Raw genomic sequence first — 18,453 nt, 5'->3', positions numbered from 1 at the left:
AGTCAGGAGGACCTGAGTTCAAATCCGGCCTCAGACCAAACACTTCACGCTTACTAGCTGTGTGACCCTGGTCAAGTCACTTAACCCCAATTGCCTTAAAAAAAAAAAGATTTACAAAGGCATTTTTCCTTGAAAGAATGATGAGTTTTCCAAATACCCACCAGCATCTACAGGAGTAGCTAATATGTTTCTCATATTTTTGCAAATATCGGTTTCAGTTTTTAGAGAAAGATGGCATATTAACATCCCCTCTTGATAGATGAGGGAACAGAGACTATAAAAGGTTAACCTACTTGTCCAAAACCATGTTGCTAATAAGTATGCTAGCCAGACTTCAAAGTATGTCTTCGGATTTTGGGTCTTGTGACCTTAAATATGTTACTCTATCTAAGGCAGAGTTTCCCAGCCTTTTTAGTCCCAATGTCCTCAAGTTAGGAGGGACCCTTGCCCTAAGGTAAGGAGAGAACATGAAGAGGTTCTTTGTGTAAAAAATTGTCTCCCTACTTTGAAGACTTAAAACTATATCCTTTTCAGACCTTGGGGATTTTGCTGATGGAAAGGGGGCAAAGACAAAGACAAATGTGAGATTTGTATATGAAAAACAGTCGTAAAGCATCCCACAGAAACAATGTGCTCGTCCAGAGCAAGGCCTCCCTCAGCGCCTTGTTTCCTAGCAGCTCTTTTGTATATGACCAATGGAAAACTTTAGAGTTTATAACCAGGCAACTCTGAACCCCAGAACTGTTTTGTGATTATTAAACAAATGTTCATTGCTTGCTTATTACGGCTTAGCTAGCATAGATGAAGATTTGGTCATCCAAAATGAGGCCTTCCAATGAGCCTTGAACCAGAAAAAGTAGGTCTAATAAAGGACCTCAGACAATGGTGAGAGAGAAGCTATGTGTTTCTGTACTGCTGCATGCCACTTCAGAGAGAAGATATTCTTTTCTGTAGTTCTCGCTACCTGCAGCCTGGGATGGAGGAATCCCTTAGGGTCCAACCACACAAGCAGAACTGGAGAAACTTCTGCAAATCCCAGCCTGCATCATTTACCCTTACAGAAGAAAAATGGCATAACCCAACAGCAAAGCAGCCACGCTCATCCGTGAGCACCCTTGCAGCAAAGAAGTCCCACGCAGCCCCCACAGAGCAGCCTGGCAGAGCAGATCCACCTGTTCAGCGCTGATGCCACACCCATACACAAACTCAGTCTCTGAGAAAGAAGGACATTAAGGTTCGCATTTCCAGAATTATGGCCACATGTTTTCCTATACATGTTAAGCCATTAACATCGTATTTTCAGATTGTACTCAAGATGTCAGACCCTGAAAATAAATGGCCAAAGAGCCACAGAGTTTATACACTGACCGCTATTAACTCTGAAAAAAATGTCAGAGAGCTCAGAGACGTCATCACGACAACTGTTAACTCTGAAAAATAAAATAAAACCAAAGAGCTAACAATGGTTATACGCAAAAAGCTTTCTTTATTTTATTGGAGGAAGGAAGTTAGACACGTGTACCAAGGTCAGTTCTGATACTGAGGAGACCTACTTTAGTGAGGCCAAGCCTTGCAGTGGCCAGACGAAGAAATGCAGGGAGCTGTAGCTATGGCAGTGAGGGGGCAACAGTAACAAGGAGGCGAGTTTGATTCATAGCAGGGCTTCATGACCAGAACATTGTTCCTGCAGGTGCTTGTCCAAGCTCAGGGGCCACCTGGGGCTGGTGGGAAGTAATTCTGGGAATCTGCTGCAGCAGAGCTCATCCAGAGGGTGAGTGCAAAGGATTGTTGTTATGCCAAGCTCAGGGCACGGCTTGTTTGCTGGGCCTTACCTCTCCTATTAGTAAAATGAGAGGAGTGGTTTTAGCATGGGAATCCTGACAAAGAGCATATTCCAAGTTTATGGATGGAACACTGTGTTATTCTTTCCTTGCCTTTTGCATACATGCTTCTTTTAAAAAGTTCATTGAATTGGCTAGTTGATTTGTTAATGGTAAGCACACAAGTAAGGCTCACAAGCTGTAATAGGAAGGATAGACACCCACAAAGATTATCCCTAAAACCCTAAGAGTAGTCGTAGCAGCCACCCCTCTGAGAATGCAGCCTGCTAGCAGGTTGGGGGGATAAGTGAATGGGTTGGAGGTGGGAGATACAAGATCTGCTATGTAGCTAGTTAAATTTTTTTTTCAATCAGCAAAAATCTTCCATCTCACCCTTCCACCTAACCCCCGCTCAACTTGAGAATAAAAGGCAAACAGAACCCCATTACAATCAAAACAAATTTCCATGTTGGCCTTTTTTAAAAAATTTATCTCATTTTGCATTATGAGTTCTTCACCTCTCTATCAGGAATGCGTAGCATAGGTCATCATTAGCCCTCTGAAATCTCAGTTGGTCATTGGTCATAGTTGGTCATCAGTTGGTCATGGTGAGAGTTCCTAATTCTTTCAGGGTTGTTTGCCTTTACTATGTAGATGGCATTGTATAATTTGTTCTCCTGATTCTGCTCACTTCATTTTCTATCAACAGTTCATATAAGTATTCTTAGGTTTCTCTAATATCATCGCCTTCATCATTTCTTAGAACAGCAGTATTCCATCACATTTCTGTACCCTAAATTGTTCGTCTGTATACCAATTTATGGGCACCTTCTCAGATTCCATTCTTTGCAGCCTCAAAAGAGCCATAAATATTTTTGTATGTCCTTAGAGTTTGTTTTGCTTAGGACTAATCCCTCCCTTAATCTGTTCTTTCCCTAATTCCCTCTCCCCTCTTCACTTTCCCTCCCATGTCTCTGTTTAAAGAAATGTATTTCTGTACCCAGCTGTGTGTGTGTGTTCTTCCTTCCTTTAACCAGTTCAGATGAGAGTGAAGTTGGAAGTGTCAGCTGCTCCCCTCCACCTCCTTCTCCCTGTTTGTGTAGATGTCTACTCGTGCATATTAATTATATGCGTTAATTTTTCCTAACCTCTGTTTCCCTTCCTCCCACCCAATGTACTCCTCTTCCCCTCTCTTTTCATTCTTCTCTTAAGATCATCAAGAGATAACAGAACCACCCCAGGCCTAGTCTAATTAGAATCTGTGACCTCTTATGATGATAGGGCTCAGATAAAATACATGTATCGTCTCCCTATATTAGAATCCAAAGTTTGTCCTTATTTAGTCAGTTATCACTGTTCATTCACATTTACCTCATGTTTCTTCTATCTTTGAAGTTCAAAGTTTCTACATATTTCTGCTCTTTTCATCAGGAATACTTGGAAGTCCTCTATTTCATTAAAGATCCATTTTTCCCCTATTCAATTTTGCTGGGTAAGTTATTCTTTGCTATAAGCCCTTTGCCTTCTGTGAAATCATATTCAGGTTTTCCACTCCTTTATAGTGGTAGCTGCTGAATCATGTGTGTTACTGACTGTGGTTTCTCAGTACTTGAATTCTTGCCTTCTAGTTGCTTGCAGTATTTTTTCTTTGACATGGAAGCTCTGGATTTTGTTAGTGATGTTCCTAGGTATTTTCATTTAGTGTTTCTTTCAGAAGGTGACTGGTGGATTTTTCCTTTTTCCACTTCTCCTTCTGGTGCCAAAATATCTGGGCAGTTTTCTTTTTAAGATTTCTTGAAATAGGATGTCTAGCATCTTTTGTAGTTGTTGTTATGACATTCAGGTAGTCCAATAATTCTTAGTTGATTTTTTTTCTCCTTAATCTTTTTCCAGGTCGATTGTTTGTGCTTTCAGATACCTTACATTGTCTCCTATTTTTTTCAGTCTTTTGGTTTGGTTTGGTTTGGTTTTTTAGGCAATTGGGGTTAAGTGACTTGCCCAGGGTCACACAGCTTGCAAGTGTCAAGTGTTTGGTCTGAGGTCGGATTTGAACTCAGGTGCTCCTGACTTCAGGGCCGGTGCTCTACCCACTGCACCGCCTAACTGTCCCTTGACTTTGTTTTAATATTCCTTGTCGTCTCACAGAGTCACTGGCTTCTATCTGGTCCATTCTAATTTTCAGGAAGTTTGTTCCTTGGGCCGGGTTTTGTACCTCTTGTGTCAAGTTGTAAATTCTGTTTCCAATTCTTTCTTCTGTAGCTCTCATTTCTTGTCCATTTTTTTTTCTTAAGTGCTTTCATTTCATTTATAAAAACACTTTCTAAAACTCTTGCTTCATATCTTCTAGGAATTCTAGTTGAAGTTGTATTCAAGCCATATTTTTCTCTGAGACATTTCTTATAGATGAAGTCATTCTCTTCAGGGTTTGTGTTTTGAGTATCCCTGCCAGCCTAATAGCTCGTTATGATGAAGTTTTCTTTTTTAATTTGCCTATTTCGTGACTTCAGACTTGATCTTAGGGCTGGGCTCTGCCTTACTCTGACAGAAAGGTCTAAGTTGATCCTGCTACAGCTTTTTGGTTTTTTTTTCCTTTTAGGCAGTTGAGGTTAAGGGACTTTCTCCCAGAGTCATACAGCTAGTAAGTGTCAAGTGTTTTGGTCTGAGGCCGGATTTTAACTCAGGTCTCCTGACTTCAGGACCAGTGCTCTATCCGCTATGCCACCTAGCTGCCACTCTGCTGCTGCTTTTTAAGGATTGAGTGTTGTATTTTTCCAGGATCTCAGGGACCAGCTGATGGACTACAAGCTTTAAGTGCTCCCAAAGTTATCTGATACAGGGCAAGTCTGATTCTTGCCCCTCCCCCTTTTCCCACTCTGATCTGAGCACTGCAAGATCTTGACCTAGATTTCATTCAGAACAAGAGAATGCTGATTAACTTAGCCCTTATTGGCCGTCTCCGAAGTTCTGCTGGTTCATAGTGATAGAATCGTCGCGTCTTTGGTCTGGAATTCCAGTCGTGGTTATTTCTCTTCAGGCTGAGCTAGATGCTGAAACTGAGATCCTACTCTGCCCCTGGGGTCCAAACCATTCTCCTGCTGGGGCTCCCTACCCAGAAACATCACCTATGCAGGTCTCGTTCTCAGTTCATAGTCTGGATCCATGACCCAGAACTAGGTAGTGAGCAGCAAAATAACAGTCTGGCACTTGGTCACATCACAGTACCCTGGTGTAGGTCTGGGACCTCCCCTTCCCCTGGTATACAGCCTCTTTTTGGTCACTGAAGCAATCCACCTGCTTTCAGAGTGTTCCTGTTCCAATCATGTCTTCTTTGTCAGCAGACCTCTCTGTCTCCCTGTACTGACCTGGGCTGAACAAAGGACTCACTGTGACTTTTTTTCTGAATTTCCCTTCAGGATTAGGTCTGATGCATTTTCTAGGTCTTTTTGGAGTTTTGTGGATGGGAACTTGCTGCATTTCTCATTGCCACTCTCCTACAGAGGCATTAAAAAAAAACTGGAAGTAAACAGTAGTGAGTCAACTCTTTGAATTTTTGTGAAAGGGTGCTTAGTGCTGCTAAAGGGCCCTCTGAATCTAGGTTTTCCATACTGTCAGAGTCTAACAAACTCATGTACAAGAGAGCACTAGGTTGCCATGTGGGAGCAGCTGCAAATGGGGGATGGAACAGGGGTGGTGCCTCATGTTAACCACCTGTCAAGGCTTATTTATCTTTGTGAATAGGAATATATTTTGTGTCTTGAAAAGTGAGGTTAATAACAATGGAATATATTTGCATACATAGGTATGTATGTGTGTATGCATATGTATATATATATACACATATACATGTATAAATATACACACATGTGCATATGTTTTTGTGTGTAAAGTTAAAAGAGAACAATATTAGTTTTGTATTCCTGAATTTTATGAATAAAAAGCCAGGGTTGATATATTTTTTAGCATTTCCACATACACCGACCTATATGTCTATGTATTTGTATGTTTAAGTAGGATCAGAATAATGAAGGCTACTGGAGCATTTCGAGGACTATATCTCAGAACAATATTATAGGTTTTTTAAAGTACCAAAATGAGGTCCTCTAAGAAGTTTATAGTGTTGTGATACCCACCTTGGACCAGTCTTAAGGTCTGCCTAAGTAAACTAAGATTTGTGCTACAATGCTTGTTAAAGCAAGCTTTTACTGTAACAAATAGTATCATCCCAGAATAGTACCTGTGCTTCCTTCATGGAACACAGCCCAACCCCTTGGGGTGTTTCAAATAAAATTCTACAGACTCAAAAAGAAGAAAGAATGATAAACATTATTCTTTGAAAATGGATGGGGGTTTTGTAGCTTTATTTTGAAAGCCTCATCAGGCAGCTAGATGGTGCAGTGGAGAGAGTGCCAGACCTGGAATGAGGAAGACCTGAGCTCAAATTCAGCCTCAGATACTTACTGGTGGAGTGGCCCTGGGCAAGTCACTTAACTTCTGTCTGGCTCACTTGTTCAGTTGAAAAATGAGCTTAATTATAGTACCTACCTCTCAGGGTTGCTGTGAGGATAATATATGTATCAAGGTGAGATAATATTTATCAGGTGCTTAGCCCAATGCCTGGCACATAGTGGGCACCTAATAAATATATGTTTGTCTCCTTCCTATTAATCTATATGGATCCATTATCTGTCAGTGGTAGGTATTTTTTGGTGCCAGACCATCGAGTTTAAGAAGTATGCTAGTGAGCCACATTTCACATTTTTTTCCATTTTCTAATTCTTGGTAACCTTTCCCAGATCACCAGACTTTTTTTTTCTCTGAGTAGCATGGTTTTGTGGCATTTCACTAATGACAGTCCTAAAGTCCTAAAATGGCAGGATGAGTTCAGTCAAAGGTGTTCATTTCTCCTGATATCCCAAGAGGACAGAATGAACGTGGCTCTACAGAGTACTACTGTGTATATATTGGGCCCTAATCCCCACATAAGGGCAGCTTATTTGGGTGTACTTACCCTGGAAAAAGATGGGCAAAATGAACAAAGAAGTTTCCATGTATATCTTGAGGTAATAGTCATTGCCATTTTAAAGATCTTGACCTACTTTTTGTTAAATGTTGGTCTCTAAGTCATAACAGACATTTATTTTAAAACTGCAGTATATGTGTTCAAATGTGGGGCTTCATCTTTGCTATAGAAGGGTCAAGTAGAGTTTACTAGAAATGAAAATGAGATTTTTTTTTTCGGTTAGTTCCTACCTCTGTCTAATCAGTCTTCTTTTTAAAATATTTTCTGAGCTCTTAGGTTCTCCCTTTCCTTAGGAACAGGGAAGGTGAGACTGCCACAAATCCCCACATAATAGCCGGCTTACATTTTTTGTGGTAAATCCTTGATAATAGTAATAATACAAAATAAGACCTCTGGCATGTTGGGTAGATCTTTGATAGAGGATTTACAGAAAGACAGGTACAAGAATGCCTGGAATAAGCTATGTAGAAGTGTTGTGATCTGCATTGGCAGAAGGGCATCCTGTACAGTTGAGGTATAGTTAAAAGAATGTTGGTTCTGAAGACAGAAGACCTGAGTTCAAATCCCACCTCTGACCTGAATGACCTTGGACAGGTCCCTTAACTTTTGAGGACCCAGGTTTCCTAATCTGTAAAGTGAAGGGGTTGGGCCAGATTGTTTCTTGAGGTCCCTTCTTCCCCTAAATCTGTGATACTATGAGGTCATGGATACACCAAAGTAGAGAGAAAAAAAGATACCTAGCCTGAAGAGAAGATGGGGCAAGGAGAGGGTTTGGGGTTGGGAATGGGAGGTGTCTTCAGATAAGTGGAAGGATGTCACATGGAAAAGGGCTAAGATTTGCTCTGCTTGGCCCCAAAGGACTGGACTAAGCAATGAGTATAAGTTAAAACAAGTCAAATTTGGGCTGAATGTCAGGAAAAATTTCCTTGTGATTAGAGCTATCCAAAAGAAGGATGAATTTCCTCCAGAGCTAGTGGGTTCTGCATCACTGCAGGTCTTTCAAACACAGGGTGAATAATCCTTGTGGTGGATCTTATAGAAGAGACTCCTCTCTGAGTGTAGCTTGGCCCATATGACCTCTGAGGTGTCTTCCAAGTCTGAGATTCTGTAATACCTAGTATTTTATTAAGGACACCCATAGAACGAATGTCCTGGAAAGTTGCATTTTTACTATGTAAACATAATACTGTAGGAGCAAATATTCCCCTAACCTCATGGGAAAGAGGATTTATGTAGTTGGATGAGTATGTGATTCTGCTTAGCTCTAAGGTAGACCCCCCTCCTGATTGGAAGAGTCAGGTAGTGAATAGCATAAAGACGACAAGACCTACAGACTTTTCCTACAAGCGTTAGCAATGGTTTTTCATACAGGTGTAGTTTACCATGACAAGCCACATGTGAAATAATCAGATTTAAAAGGCAGAGGAGTAAAAATGCATTTTACTAAATAAATCGCTGAAATGACTAAATATTAATGAAATTGAATTTACGTATACACTTTTCACAAGAAAGCATCTGTTACATGTGGCTGACCACACTGGCTGCTTGCCAGGGCAGGAATGAAGATGGAGAGCAATCTTTCATTACTTCAGATTGTTCTGTCAGGTTGTATGGCTACATTAGCACTAGAGCTAAATAGACCTGAGAGTGCGTCTCTCCCATTTGAAGTCAGCTCTCTTAAATGAAAAGTACAGAAGAGGGGAAAGCAGCACAACTGGGTAGAAAGAGAGCCATTCAGTTTTGGAGTGAGCTATATTACTTTGGGCAAGTTATTCCATCTTGCTGAGCCTCATCTGGGAAATGGGAATCATTAATATTTATATTTTCATTGTGAGAAAATAGCTGTATAAACTGTAAGGTGCTGCAGAAAAGGAAACCATTATTGTTGGTGGTGGTGATGATGGTAACCGTTGTTGTTGTTGTTATTGATGTTGTTATCATCATCATTTCATGACACTTAATCTTTTTTTTCCCCTTAACCCACAGCTCGAAAGACAAAGAAGAAAATTAAAGGAATTCAGCAACCCAATCCAGCAACAAGAGAGAATTCTGAAAGTCCTGTCAACAAAACAGTGGTTCCTGCGTCATTGCCACAGCTCACCCCAACGCTAGTGTCACTCCTGGAGGTCATTGAGCCAGAGGTGTTATATTCAGGATATGACAGTTCGTTGCCTGATAGCACTTGGAGGATCATGTCAACACTTAACATGTTAGGAGGACGGCAAGTGATTGCAGCAGTGAAATGGGCAAAGGCAATACCAGGTAAGAAGAAAGTATGATCTGTGGACCAATAGATAGCTTGATCTGTAGATCTGTATCTGTGGATATATATAGATGGATCAATTGATTGCTTGATATATAAATAAAGATAGATCTATTTCAGTCATTTCAAGTTTCAGTCATTTCCAACTCATCATGACCCCATTTGAGGTTTTCTTGGCAGAGATACTGGACAAGTTGCCATTTCCTTCTCCAACTCATTTTACAGATGAGGAAACTGAGGCAAACAGGTTTAAGTGACTTGCCCAGGGTCACACATCTAGTAAGTGTCTAGGCCAGATTCGAACTCAGGTTTCTCTAAGTCTAGGCCTGGGACTTTATCCATATTGCTACCTAGCTGCCCATAGATAGAACTATACATAAATCTAGAGATATAGATCTATACTATTGATCTATTGATAGCTTGATCTGTAGAGAAAGATAGATAAATAGCCTTTTCTTTTTTGAAAAAAAATATTTTTACCCAATAGGCTTGAGGGCTTTGTGGGAAAATCACACATTTTAACCACTTTATCAGCCTAGATATAAAAGGCAGCTAGGTAGCACAGTGGATAGAGTACTTGACTTAGAGTCAGAAAGAGCTGAGTTCAAATCCTACCTCAGATATTTATTAGCTGTGTGACCCAGAGCAACCATTTGACCTCTTCTAGCTTCAGTTTTCCCATCTGTAACATGAGGATGATGATAAAACCTCACAAGATTGTTTTGAGAATCCAGTGAGTTAACATACACAAAATGCTTTGGCAACTTTAAAGTTCTGCATAAATACTCTAAGAGTAGAGGTTCCCTTTTTTGCTTTTTCCCTTCTTGTATTCTTTCTAGTCATAGAAAATGAACCTAGTCTTTACCTAGACATAGCAGGGAACAAAAGATGTCCACCCTATTTTATTGGCCTCTCTCTCATACTGTTCTCTCATTCCATCAGGTTACCCCAGGCAGTGTGCAGGGGAGCCAGGTTGTGTGTATCTAAAAGAATTTATTTTTATTCAGTGAGATAATACAGAGTGGTCAGTCAACTTATGTTATTGGTTATGGTCTTAGAGAGGCAATTTGTCATAATTGATAGAGGACTTAACCTCAAGGTCGGAAAAACTGAGTTCAACTCTTACTCCTGACACACAGTCATTCTTGCCTCTGTGACTGGCAAATCATTTCATTGCTTAGAGGTCCCCAGGCAACACTGTAAGCTGTAGACAGGTTGGTGATCTGCATTTGTAGAAGGAGTTTCCATCCTGGGAGTTCTCCATCCCTGTGAAATCACAGGTCTAGATGAGTTATGTCCTTATGTGTACCTTTTTACAAGAAGAAAATTAAAAGATGATTCTTTTTATCCTTAAATTATTTGGATGAAAAATGATTGGGGAGAGACTACAGATGTGGTGGGATAAATGTTTAGAGGTTAAAATGCATCTTTCATAAGCATGGCGTTGGACAGGTAGAAGGCTGGGGGCAAGAGTTAGACCTGAGTGTGACAGATCAGTAATTCAAAGGTTATGCTGTTTAATATTTAATTTTTTTCTACTTCTGCTACTGTGCAACTTTAATGAAGTCCCCTAACCTCTCAGTGCTCTAGGTAACTCTTTAGGAATACAGGTTTCAGAGAAGGTGCCAACTCGCATTTGTGGAGGGAGTTTCCTTATCTAGGAATTTCCTCTACCAATGAAATCCTTATACCCTTTCGGCTGTTGCCTATAATTAAGTGGTAGTCATAGCTGGGCATCATGAAAGGTTTTTTCTATGGACACCAAAGCTATCATTTTGGTCACTTTGATTTGGTCTTACTTTAGGTTTCAGAAACTTACACCTGGATGACCAAATGACCCTGCTGCAATACTCCTGGATGTTCCTGATGTCTTTTGCACTAGGGTGGAGATCATACAAACAATCAAGCGGCAACCTGCTGTGTTTCGCTCCTGACCTGATTATGAATGAGTAAGTGGTCCATGAGGAATATTTACCTGCCACCATTTTGAACAAGCTTCATTTTTCTAGGAATAGGTAGTATTGTGATGGTCTGTGCTAGTGAGTGAAAGAGAAGTGTGCAAAATACCAGAGAGCTAGGAAGGCTTGATTAATTCTGGTTGGTCAGCACTGACCAAGAGGGAAGAAAGGCGGGGCGTTTATTCCTGTCTAGCTGGGTATATTCTAGAAGGTATCTTTGGCTCATGGAGGTTAATTCACTGGGTCAGTGTGAGTCTAGTAAGGATAATCGAAGGACATCTTTGGGATCAAAGCAAAGTATTCAGCTTCTGTGTTCATATAGAATTGAAAGAACACACAGCAAAATTCTGAAGGGAGAGGAACCTCTGATTTTGATCATATTCCACCCTATGTTGTTATTAACAGCCATATGTGCTAAGAATGTGTCATAAGTAACATTGGAAGGGACAGATAATGTCAGGTGACAGGACCTAAATGGGATTTCATGGGAATAAATATATAGACCTGTACAAGAAAAGAATGGGGAGGGAAGGAACAAGCATTTATTTTGTACCTACTTGATCCCCATTTTACAGTTGCAGAAACTGAGATAGACAGGTGAAATGATTTGCTCAGGCCCATACAGCTAGTAAGTGTCTGGTGCTGGATTTGAACTCAAGTCTTTATGACTTCAGGCTGAATGCTGTATCCACTGTGCCTTCCAGCTGGGGAAGATGTGACTAAATGACCAGTTGATTTGGAGGTGGGGGGAGGGAAAGCTCAAGGGTTTTAATCAACAGGAAAGTTGATAAGACCTAAGCTTTTACCTTGACACCATTGAAGCTCACTGCACTCCCAAAAATCATGTGTCCCATCGAGGGATCCTAGTTCTACTGTAGCCAGTCTTTTGTTTTAGGCCCAGTTCTGGGTCAGTAGAAGCTAGAACTAATGAGGGTGGTGGAGGCAGATTTAAGCTCACTATCAGAAAGGATTTTCTAATCACTTAGATACTATTTGAAAAATGAAATGGTTGCATCTGTAGGAGTTAGTGAGTAACCTTGTCACTGGAGGGATTTCAGTAGAAATTGGATGACTGAAGTTATAGATGCGCTACAAGGAATTTCATCTGGTGATCTGGTCCTGCAGTGGATAGAGAGCACTTGTCCTGGAATCAGGAAGACATAAAATCAAATCTGGCATTAAGACACTTACTAGCTGTATGACCCTGGGCAAGTCACTCAACCTGTTTGCTTCAGTTTCCTCAGTTGTAAAGTGGGAATAATAATAGCACCTACCTCCCAGGATTGTTGTGAAGATCAAATGAGATATTAAATAGTAAATAGTAATAATAGTAAAATAATAATAGTAATAATAGTAAAAATAGATAGTAAATTGCTTAACACAGTACCTGGCACATAGTACATGCTGTAGAAATGCTTATTCCCTTCTCCCTCAATCGCTTACTTCGTTAACACATGGAAATTTGTACTCCCTTCTGATTCTTAAAATGCAATAGAAACAAAGTCTGAAGGGTTTAGAAAAAAAACTATGGAAAGTCTAGTAGGTGCATCCCTTCTAGTTGTTCTTTTTGAATTATCTCTTTTTTTTAACACTATGGCCTTTATCTTAATAAGTAGCAAAAAAAGTAAAAGGTTCTAGATGTTCTGTGTAATATAAGCCCTCATATCCAAAGTGTGTGTATATACATATGGGCTAGGAAAAGGGGAAGGGACAGAGGGGAAAGAATCAAAGATTTGGGGAAAGAAAGTGTCAATCCTGGGTGGCATCATATATTTATACCTCCAATTTGACTGAACAAGATTTTATTAAATACCTACTGTATACAAGGAAAGCTTTGTGATATGGGTAGCTGCATGAAGGATGAATTGGGGAGGGGAGAGATAGGAGTCTATAATGAGGGTCTGAACTGAGGTTGTGGTTGTGAGAGTGGATGGACGAGGAAAGATATAAAAGATGTTGTAAAAAAAATAAAAGGTAGAAGGGGAAGGGAATGACCATTTATATAGCACCTACTACATTCCTGGCAGTGTGCTAAGCATTTTACAGATCTCTTATTTGATCCTCACAACAATCTTATGAGGTGGTACTGTTATTATCCTCATTACAGTTGAGGAAACTAAGGCAAATGGAGGTTAAATTATTTACCCAGAGTCACACAGCTAATAAGTCTCTGAAGCTGAATTTGAACTCAGATCTTCGTGACTCCAGGTCCTGCTCTTTATCCACTGCACCACTCAGCTGCCAAGACATCACTTGTCTAATAATCAGCAATGGTGAAATAAAGGAGAAGGGTCCAAGATGACTCTTAAGATTTCAAACCTGAGTAACTTGGAAGATATTAGTTCTCCCCTCAAAAAATGCAGAAGTTTGGAGGAGGGATGAAAGAGAAGATGATGCATTAGTTTTGAATAATGATGAGTTTGAGGTGTGGTGGAACGTCTAGGTAGAGATATCCATCAGGAAGGTAGAGATATGAGACTGAAGTGTAGAAAGGTACTGAGCTAGATGTATAGATTTGGGAATTATCAATATAAAGGAAGTAACTGAACCCACCGAAGAGATGAGATTACTGAGGAAGAGAGTATAGAGAATGAACATAGTTTTGGGGAACACTCACACTACAGGGCTAAGAAATGATGACAGTGATAATACCACCATTTGTATAGGTCTTTAAAGTTTACAAAGCACTGTACATGTGTCGATCTGGGTTCATGTTCAGAGCAATCTATTAAGGTACATATAACAGGTATTATTATCCCCATTTTACAGATGAGCAAATAAGGGCTTAGATTAAATAACTTGCACATGATCAGATAGAAGGGAAATTAGGAGAGAGAAGAGTCACAGAAGCCATGAGAGGAGAAAGTATCCAGGAGGAGAGAATGATCACCATTGTGAAGGTTTCATTGAGGTCAGAGAGAGAACGGAGGCTGAAAGAAGACCATGAATTTATCAATGAAGACATCACTGGCAACCTTGAAAGAGCAATTTCAGTAGAGTATTGGAGTCAGAAAACCGATTATAGGGGCTGAGGAGTGAATGGATGGATGGTGAAGAAGCCAGAAAGGACAGATATTAGTTTAGCATTGAAAAAGAGAGATTTTGGATGATAGCTTGAAAGAATGGCAGGTTAGAAGAGTGTTTTGGGGGGGATTGTGGGTTTTTTGGTTTTTGGTTTTTTGGCTAGGGACATATGTATAAGCAGCTAGGGAGGAGCCAGTATATTGGTAAATAATTGGGGATAAGAGATAATGATCAGTGGTAGGGCAGACTACAGGGTTTCTTTACCTTTGTTGTGTCATGGATCCTTTTGAAAGTCTGATGAAGCCTATGAACCCCTTTTCAGAATATGCATGAAATAAAATACACAGGATTACAAAGGAAACTGAGTTATAGTGAAATACAATAATCAAAATCTTTTCAAAATAAATTCATGGAGTCTACATTAAGAACTTCCTGACCTAGAAGAAAGGAGAGAATGAGATCAAGGATACAAATAGAAGAGTTAGCTTGGGGACAGGGTCTGGCTAGGAATTCACAGGATGAAGCACTTCAGTGCACAAGAAGCTGGGCACTAGAACAAGATGAGCTCCCAGGTGCAGGAACAGGTGTCAGCTGGCAGTTTCATCGCCCACTAGCTAGGCTCACTGCCCAATTCAGAGAGGAGGACCTGCACTTAGGAGTAGCATTTGGGGTAAAGAGCTATCATATGCCATAGGCTGTGTCCTGAGCAAGTTCAGAAATAAGTAGCAGCTATGTGGCTCTTACTCCAGGAGCAGAGCAGGGTTTCTGTTCCAGCCTCTAGCCTGATTTGAAGCCTGCAGAACAATAACAAGGGCAAGAATCCCAAACCAAAGGAAATCTTGAAGTTCTTTCACCCTGAACCAGCCAATCTTGGATCCCAGCTTACTGATTCTGGCTAAATCCAACAAAAGTCCACTGTTGCTCAGAGCCACATCCAGGACAGGAACTTACAGAGGTTGGAGTGGGGGAGGGTGGTAAGATCAGATGTTACCCTGGGAATCACTTTGGGAATCAACAAAAGCTTGCAGAGCTCCAGCCTGTCCCTGAGATACTGAAAAAAATACAACATTCAATACCCCAAGAAAGTAGGAGCAGTACCAGCCCATAACTCCCCTCCAGAACTGTACAGAGCCCAGTCCTGGCACCAAATCTGAAGTCAGGAAGTAATCTGGAAGAATGAGCAATCAAAGGAAAATAAAAATCCTACCATAAAAAGCTATTGTGATGACAGGGATGCTCAGGACAAACTCAGAAGAGGAGAATGGCTCCAAAACATCTACAAGCAAAGACTTACAGAAAAACACAGCTGGGGTACAAATTCTACTAGAATTCTAGGAAGATATGAATTAAGAGTTGCCGGCATTTTTTAAAGAGTTAAAAGTATCTTTTTTATAAATGAAATAAGAGTGCTTGAAGAAAAAATGGAAAGGGAATTAACAGCTTAGTGCCAAAGGTATAAAACCTTGCCCAAGCAAAAACTCCCTGAACATCAGAATGGACCAAATGGAAGCCAATGACTCCATGAAACATCAAGAAATATTGAAAACAAAGTCAAAAGACTGAAGGAAATAAAACAGAAGAAAATATAAGGTATCTCAAAGCAAAAATAACTGACCTGGAAAACATGATTGAGAAAAAAAGTTAAGAATTGTTGAACTACCTGAAAGTTATGACCAAAAGAAAAAAAGTTTTAACATATTTCAAGAAATCACAAAAGAAAACTGCCCAGATGGCTTAGAACCATAGGACAAAGTGGATATAGAAAGAATCTACCCAGTCATCTCTGGAAAGAAACCCCAAAATGAAAATTCCCAGGAACAAAACATTATAGCCAAAATCCAGAGCTTTCAGGTCAAAGGGGGAAAAAAAAAATATAAGCAGCCAGAAAGCAACAACTCAAGTACTAGGGAATTTTATTCAGGATTACACAGGATTTAGCAGCCACCACTATGAAAGAATAGAGAGTTTGGAATTAATATTTAGGAAGGCAAAGAACATGGGATTGTAACCAAGAATAACTTGCCAGAAAAACTGATTGTAATGTTACAGGGGGGAAATGGACCTTTTATGAAGGAGGTTTCCAAGCATTGCTAATGAAAAAACGAGAGCTGTGTAGAAAATTGAAGTTTAATACAAGAGTTAAGAGAAACAAAAGATAAACACAAATAATCATAAGAGACTAAAGAAGGATAAATGCCTTCTGTTTTTAATATGTAGAGATGATAACATGTGTCCTCTCTGAGCCCTATCAGAAAAGTTAGTGAGAATTTTTTTTTTAATCTCAAATAATCAGGGTATATAAGAAGTCTATACAAACAAGGCAGAAAATGGAGAGTGGCTGATGCTTCAATCTGATTCTCATCTGAGCTGATCAAGGGAGGGAAGAATACGCACATACACACAAAGACACAAACACACACTATTGGGTACAGCAACATGTTTCATTCATCAGGGAGGGAAATGGGAAAAGAGAAGATGGGGAATTAGAGAGAGGGCAAATTAAAGGAGGGATTAGTCCTAAGCAAAACAAAGTCTAAGGATGTACAAAAATGTTTAAGGCTTTTTTGAGGTGGCTTAATGCTTAACACAGTGCCTGATATATTGTGGGTGTTTAATACATATTTGTTGACTGACTGGCAAAGAATGGAAATTTGAGGGAGTGCCCAGCGCCAACTTGGAAGTGGTTGAACAAATGGTCATAGAATATTTTAAGCAATGATGAAGGAAATGGTTTCAGAGAACCCTGGAAAGATATAGATACAGATATATGGATATAGATATAGATATATAAACTAATACAGGCTAAAGTCAGCAGAACCAGGAGAGCAGGAGAATAGTTTATACAGTGACAACAATATTTTAAAGACAAACAACTTTGAAAGTTGTGTGAACTGTGATCACCATAATAACCAGCCATAATTCCAGAGGACAGATGCATGCTGAAACATGCTATCTAAATCCTGAGACTAAGAGTATGGAAATTATATTTTTATACACACACGTTTATATTTTTTTCTTTGGGATGTGGCCAAATACATACATACATATATGTGTTAATGTATATGTGTATGTATGTGTATATGTGTATCCAATGAAAGAAAATTTTGGGGAAAATTTTTTCTTATCGAACGAGAAAATAAGAGATCATCTAGTGAAACCTCCTGAATTTCATAGATGGTGTAGATGAGGAAACTGAGACCCAGAAATATTTAAGAGAATTGCTGAAGGTCACACAGGAAGTAAAAAGTAGAGCCAAGACTTGAACCGAGGTCCTCTGACTCCAAATCAAATGCTCTTTCTAGTTACCATTCTGGTTCAAATTATACTATAAAGCAGTAATCATTAAAACTTCTTGTACTAGAAAAGAAGTAGATCAGTGAAATAGGTTAGACAGCAGTGAACTAGAACAAGGTTTAGACAGCAGCCTAACATTCAGTATACCTAGGATCATGAAACACTGGGGAATAAACCCATTATTAAATTTTTAAAAATTATTAGAAAAATTAGCAGTTTGGCAAATATATATATATATATACACATAACAAACACCTCACACCATTAATCATAATTATGAATAAACTGGCAATTTAAATATTTTAATATATCATTAAGTACTAGATGACAAGGGATTGTTACATCTTTTATACCTGTTAAGAGCAGAGGAATTCTAAAAAAGCAGTAACTTAGAGGAAATAATAAGAGATACAACAGGTGTTTGATTATATGAAAATAAAAACTTTTACATGACACTAGGCAATTTATCCAAAATAAGAAGGAAAGGAAAAAAACTGGAAAAAAATACTTTCATGCAGCAACTCTGAAAGCCTATCATCCATACTCTGTAAGGAATTAAGATAAAGGTAGGCATCATTCTCTGTTCATTAAGTGGTCAAAGGATATGAACAAACTCATAAAAAAAAAAACAGGCACAGCTACCGGGAAAAAATAATCAAAATATCTAAGAATCAATTGCAAGTTAAAACAACTTTGAAATTCCTTATAGACTGATTCTATTCATATAGAGAACTCCTAATGTGGAAATTTCCTCCACCAGTGCAGATGATCAGCAGTTCTTCTCTATCTTAGAGAACTGAAACTTAGAGAATTTCTCAGGGTCCTAAGAAGTTAAATAACTTGTTAATTTTTTTCTTTTTAAAATTTTATTTTTTATTTATTTTAGTGGGGGGTTTTTTTGTTGAAAATTCTATCCTTGCCTTCAGCTCCTCCCCCCACCCATTAAGAAGGCAGGCGATGTGATATTAGTTATCCATGTGAAGTCATGCAAAACATATTCCCATATCAGTCACATTGCCCAAAAAAAGAAAAATGAAGTAAGTGAAAAAACTACACTTCAGTTTGCATCCAGAG

The 18,453-nt window shown here is 39.3% G+C and overlaps 1 protein-coding gene across 5 annotated transcripts in view; it reads left to right on the top strand.

Annotated features, from left to right (window-relative positions):
- NR3C1 (nuclear receptor subfamily 3 group C member 1) overlaps positions 1-18,453 on the top strand; it is a 136,841-nt gene that overhangs the window by 102,402 nt on the left and 15,986 nt on the right. For all 5 annotated transcript variants that reach the window (XM_021004996.2, XM_021004994.2, XM_021004995.2 and 2 more), the window contains exons 5-6: positions 8,827-9,102; positions 10,908-11,052. In XM_021004996.2, coding sequence (XP_020860655.1) covers positions 8,827-9,102; positions 10,908-11,052 — 421 coding nt within the window. The remainder of the gene's footprint in view (positions 1-8,826; positions 9,103-10,907; positions 11,053-18,453) is intronic.

This window comes from Phascolarctos cinereus, unplaced genomic scaffold (assembly GCF_003287225.1).
Source record: "Phascolarctos cinereus isolate Bilbo 61053 unplaced genomic scaffold, phaCin_HiC Scaffold_2;HRSCAF=192, whole genome shotgun sequence".
NCBI classification, from domain to species: Eukaryota; Metazoa; Chordata; class Mammalia; order Diprotodontia; family Phascolarctidae; genus Phascolarctos; species Phascolarctos cinereus.
This window is presented reverse-complemented; position numbering and strand designations above follow the sequence as displayed.